The following is a 5,545-nucleotide window of genomic DNA, read 5'->3' as shown; positions in this document are numbered from 1 at the left end:
GTTCTGTGCAAAGGAGACAGAGCTGGCCAGGCCACGGATGGTGCAGCCTAACCACGGGACATGGCTCTGTCCCGGACACAAAGCCCCAGGCTGGGCGGATGGGGCTGGCTGCAGCCATGGAGCCTGCTGGGAGAGGAGATGCCAGCAGTGTGGTGTCAGGAGGAGAGTCAGGAGCTTCTAAGAAGCCAAGCAGGGGTGAGGATAGAAGGGAGGGGCTCAGGTGGCCCAAAGGTTCCTGCTGCTGCTTCACTTCCTGCGGGAACCCTCCATAGGAGATGAGGGAAGCCAGAAAGGAGAGCCCAGGCCAGGTGAGGGCTTGAGGGGCTGCACTTAGCCCAGGAGTGGCCCCCTCTACGTGGGGTACCCAGAAGACAGCGTGAGGCCAGGCAGCTGCCCCGACGTCAAGAACGCTGAGGGGCCAAAAGGGAGGGAGCTACACACCTGGGCTTGGGCACCCAGCTCCACAGCTGTCCCTGCAGACAGGAGCAGGGACGGGGCCCGCACAGCTGTCAGTCTTCGACACCAAGAGACCATCCACACAACACTACCACACACCCCCGAACGTCCAACCTGAACCTCCTCACACCACGAACCTGAAGCAGGCCCAGGCCCCTCCCAGAGCTCGGGACGCCGGGAAGAACAAGCTGCGCAAAGGACTGGAGTCATGTGTGCCTTTATTAGCTGAGCCATTACTTGAGAGGGATGAAGCGGGAGGAGTGGGTGGCCCCGATGCCGGGCCGGCCGTGCTTTACGGGCTTGTAGGTGATGGAGAACTCGCCCAGGTAGTGGCCGATCATCTCGGGCTGCGGGAGACCAAGAGCAAAGCTGGGTGTCAGCTGATCCCGCCTGCATCAGGCGACCCCAGCCCACCCCAGCCGGCAGGGACGGCCGCACGCACCTTGATCTCCACCTGGTTGAAGGTCTTGCCGTTGTAGACGCCCACCATGCTGCCCACCATCTCGGGTAGGATGATCATGTCCCGCAGGTGCGTCTTCACCACTTCCGGCTTCTCCATGGGCGGCGCCTCCTTCTTGGCCTTGCGCAGGCGCTTCAGCAGGGAGTGCTGCTTCCGCCGCAGGCCCCGGTTCAGCCGCCGCCGCTGGCGCGCACTGTACAGCTGCATCAGCTGCTCGCTGGGGAGGATGCACCAGGCAGTTTTGTGAGCGGCCCGGCCTGGGGAGACCCTACGCACTCCAGGGGACAGAGAACTAAGGCTTGGTTCTCTCCAGGGACAGAGCCGCAGTGGACTTGTCACTGTCCATTGTAGTGACTACAATGAACACGCCAAGTCCCTCTGGCACCCCCGCCAGATATGCGCGACTCACCCCTCACATGCAAGAGCCACCGTGTGACTGCAGAGATTTAGAGAGAACAAGCGGCCCGGAGACCACAGCCTCAGACAAGGTGCTGCAGCGTACACCTCGGGCCAAAGGCCTCTAAAAACGCAGGGGAAGGCAGGGAGGGCGCGGTGGCTCCCGCCTGTGATCCCAGCACTTCGGGAGGTTGAGGCGGGAGGGTCGCTTGAGCCCAGGAGTTCAAGACCAACCTGGACGACATAGAGAAACCCTGTTTCTACAAATAATCAAAAGTCAAGGTCGGGCGCGGCGTTCACGCCTGTAATCCCAGCACTTTGGGAGGCCGAGGCAGGTGGATCACCTAAGGTCAGGAGTTTGAGACCAGCCTGGGCAACACTGAAACTCGTCTCTACTAAAAATACAAAAATTAGCCGGACGTGGTGGGGGGCCCCTCTAATCCCAGCTACTCGAGAGGCTGAGGCAAGAGAATCGCTTGAACCCGGGAGTCGGAAGCTGCAGTGAGCTGAGACGGAGCCATTGCACTCCAGCCTGGGCGACAGGATGAGACTCCGTCTCAAAATAATAAAAAATTTAAAAATAAAAGCGCAAGCCAGATGCCCACCACCACCCTGCCTGGAAAGGACCCAGCGACCGCCACCGCCCTTAGAATCTAAGCAGCCCCTTATTCTAAGTCACGTGGGCTACAGACAGTGGCTACACCTTCCAACTAAGCCTCGGAAAAGTTAACAACGGGGGGCAGGTTGAAAATAAGCAAAAACCTCAACGTCTCTGGACAGTTTTCTGGGCGCAAGACCACACTCAGTTCCAAACCCGCGCGGAGACCGTGCCCGCCCACCGCCGCAGAGGCGCCTGGACCCCCGCCCCGCCGCCCTCACCCGGACAAGCCCCACCGCTGGCCCAGCCCCTGCCCGCGACCCCCGCGGCCGCCCTTACTAGGACATGTCCAGCAGCTGGTCCAGGTCCACGCCGCGGTAGGTGAACTTGCGGAAGGTCCGCTTCTTCTTCTGCTCTACTTCTGCCTGTGCGAGCGCGGATCGGGCGTCAGCGGGATCCCGACACCCACCTCCCGGGGCCACCGGGCCCGAGGACACCGGGCCCGAGGACACCGCGGAAGACGCGCGGCGCCGCCGGGGACAGAAGCCCGACAGGGACACACCGCTTCGACCCGTCCCCGGGGATCACTCGCGGCTCCGGGTTACGAGGACCCGGACATGAAGGCCCGGACAGGCCTTCCCAGCCCCGCGTCGTCCCGACACCCACCAAGTCCGCCCCTCGCCCCAACATCCAGCCGCCTGCAGGGTCGGGAGCAAGCCGCCGTAGCCGCGGGGACGAACTGCGGCCCCCGCGAGACGGTCAGAGGTTGGATGGAGCCGGATAGGCCCGGCAGAGACGCGCCAACTCGCAGCACTCACCATCTTGCCGGATCCTCAGAAGAGAGCGCTTTGGTCCGCGCCTGCGCAGTTATCGCGAGACTGCCGGCATGTCCCGCCCCCTCGGCCGTGCGCGCACACGCGCTTCCGCTTTCCCGGCGGCGAACACGCGCCCTCTGCCGTCTGGAGGGCAAAACACAGGCTGCGGGGATTAGAGCAGCCGCCGCCTGAGGTCTGCAGAGCCGCTTCCTCCACGGAGTGGGACTTTGGACAAGTCGCCGCCCCTGTCTGAGCCTCGGGTTCGTGCTCCGTCATCTACACGATGGCACCCACATCAACAAGTATTTATGGAGCGCCTACTGTTTGCTCGTAGGTGCGGTTTGGCGGTTCAGGTCCCACTGTGGGAGGAACACGAGGTCATTACAGATACTGGAGCAGGGACAGGGCCTCGCTGAAAAGAACCATTCCGGCTTTAACAGATAAAATTTTGTATATAAAGTTAGTAAGGACAACACAGTGAGACTGCCTCTCTACAAAAAAATACAAAAATTTGTGTACACACGGACATAAAAGAATAAAAAGTACAAAAAATTCCCAGCTACTCGGGAGGCTGAGCCTTCAGCCCAGGAGGTCAAGGCTGCAGTGAGCCGTGATCGCGCCAACGGCACTCCAGCCTGGGCGACAGAGCAAGACCCTGCCTCAAAAATAAAGTTAGGAATATCACTGGGTTTGTTAAGATATGTAAATGTAATATGAATAATGATAGCTCAAAGAGGAAGAGTAACTAGAACTATGTAGGAGTGACTTTTTTTTTTTTTGAGACAGAGTTTCACTCTTGTTGCCCTGGCTGGAGTGCAGTGGTGTGATCTCGGCTCACTGCAACCTCTGCCTCCTGGGTTCAAGCGATTCTCCTGCCTCAGCCTCCCAAGTAGCTGGGATTACAGGCACCTGTCACCATGCCCGGCTAATTTTGTATTTTTAGTAGAGACACGGTTTCTCCATGTTGGCCAGGCCATGTTGGTCTCGAACTCCTGACCTCAGGTGATCCACTCGCTTTGGCCTCCCAAAGTGCTGGGATTACAGGCGTGAGCCACCGCGCCTGGCCTAGGAGTGATGTTTCTGTATCTTACTGGAATTAAGTATAAAGTTGAAGGTGACTATTAACTATGGATGTGGCACCTGGCTGGGCGTGGTGGCTTATGCTTGTAATTCCAGCACTTTGGGAGGCCAAGGCGGGCGGATCACCTGAGGTCAAGAGTTCAAGACCAATCTGACCAACCCCAACTCTACTAAAAATACAAAAAATTAGCCAGGCGTGGTGGTGGGTGCCTGTAATCCCAGCTCCTTGGGAGGCTGAGGCAGGAGAACCGCTTGAACCCGGGAGGCGGAGGTTGCAGTGAGCTGAGATCGCACCACTGCACTCCAGCCTGGGCGACAGAGACTCCTTCTCAAAAAAAAAAAAAAAAAAAGAGAAAAAAAAAAAAGCACAAAACCTCTGGGAACCCGAGCTTAGCTGTGGCACTGTCCAGGGAGCTGAGCTCTCCCCAGCCGTCCCCACAGTCCCAAGGGAAGCCAATTACACTGTACTCAGGGAGGGCTGAGTCTCCGTCCCGAGGAGCACAGGACCTATGTGTCGGGCCCGTCCATGTTACCCATTTTCCTGCAGCAGATAGTGTCCTGGCTGGAAAGCTGATTTTGTGAGTGCTGCTCTTTGGCTGGGGGAGCTAATGTAACGGGAGGGGCTGACACTCAACACCACGATGACCTGTGGTGTGGATAGACAGCCGCCCCCGCCTGGCCCTCCTGGGAGCTGGGGCAGCAGCTCCTGAGGACATGGGAGAAGGCTCTGACGGCAGGGAATGGAGCTGGCTTCCTGGGCTGAGGCGTTGAGGGGTACTGTCTCAGTGAGGAAACTGCACTGCACAGGGATGTTGGGGGTACCCCTTCTCTTGGTTCTCTCCAAACTAAGTCAAACCTTCCCTGTCCCCAAAATATGAACTGGGGCGGGGGGGGGGGGGCGGGGCGGGTGGTTCTGGCTGTCGCCTGCACAGTCTCACGCCTGGCACGCTGTAGGCTTCCAGTTTGGGACTTCGTGGTCCTTTTTTTTTTTTTCTTGTTTTTTGAGACGGAGTTTCGCTCTTGTTGCCCAGGCTGGAGTGCAATGGCGCAATCTCGGCTCACTGCAAGCTCCGCCTCCCAGGTTCAAGCGATTCTTCTGCCTCAGCCTCCCAAGTAGCTAGGATTACAGGCATGCACCACCACACCCGGTTAATTTTTGTATTTTTAGTAGAGACGGGGTTTCTCCATGTTGGTCAGGCTGGTCTCGAACTCCCGACCTCAGGTGATCCGCCCACCTCGGCCTCCCAAAGTGCTGGGATTACAGTCGTGAGCCACCACGCCTGGCCCTTTTGAAGTCTCGCCTTCCCTGCCACAGTGACAGAGTATCCCTTTCCAAAGATGCCCCTGTCCTAATCCCCAGAACCTGGGGATATGTCACCTTCCACGGCAAAAGATATGATTAAAGGTCTTGAGATGGGAAAAGCCTGGAGCCCACATTCCCCGAGAAAACCGGTGGTGGCCACATCCTCAAAGTCACAGCATCCCAAGACCCACGGAGGGATGGGCCCAGCTGGCCACTCAAGACCCACGGAGGGATGGGCCCAGCTGGCCACTCAAGACCCACGGAGGGATGGGCCCAGCTGGCCACTCAGCCTCTGCCCTGAAGCCCTCGGGGTTGCCGAGACCACCAAGAGCGAAGGGGAGGGCGAGGGCGCCTCCGCCCCGTTTCAGATCTTTCCTAGGCACCGGAAGGGGAGGCACAGGCCAAGACCAAGGAGGGAAAAAACGGACACAAAGTGG

General features: G+C 58.8%; 1 protein-coding gene across 3 annotated transcripts; it reads right to left on the bottom strand.

The window, feature by feature from the left end:
• Positions 1–657: 657 nt before the first annotated feature.
• Positions 658–3,079, bottom strand: RPS15 (ribosomal protein S15). Of its 3 annotated transcripts, none has more exons than XM_055103271.2 (4): positions 2,729–3,079; positions 2,250–2,335; positions 899–1,133; positions 658–803 (listed from the first exon to the last, which is right to left on the bottom strand). In XM_055103271.2, the coding sequence occupies exons 1-4, from the start codon at positions 2,729–2,731 to the stop codon at positions 690–692; spliced, it is 438 nt and encodes a 145-aa protein (XP_054959246.1). In that variant the 5' UTR covers positions 2,732–3,079; the 3' UTR covers positions 658–689. The 3 variants fall into 3 exon arrangements, with proteins under 3 accessions (XP_054959246.1, XP_054959245.1, XP_063455814.1); XM_055103270.2 differs by having other exon boundaries at positions 2,577–2,762; XM_063599744.1 differs by lacking the exon at positions 2,729–3,079 and having other exon boundaries at positions 899–1,191; positions 2,250–2,327.
• Positions 3,080–5,545: the final 2,466 nt, after the last annotated feature.

This window comes from Pan paniscus, chromosome 20 (assembly GCF_029289425.2).
Source record: "Pan paniscus chromosome 20, NHGRI_mPanPan1-v2.0_pri, whole genome shotgun sequence".
NCBI lineage: Eukaryota > Metazoa > Chordata > Mammalia > Primates > Hominidae > Pan > Pan paniscus.
Note: the sequence above shows the minus strand (reverse complement) of the source record. Positions and strands in the feature narration are given on the sequence as shown.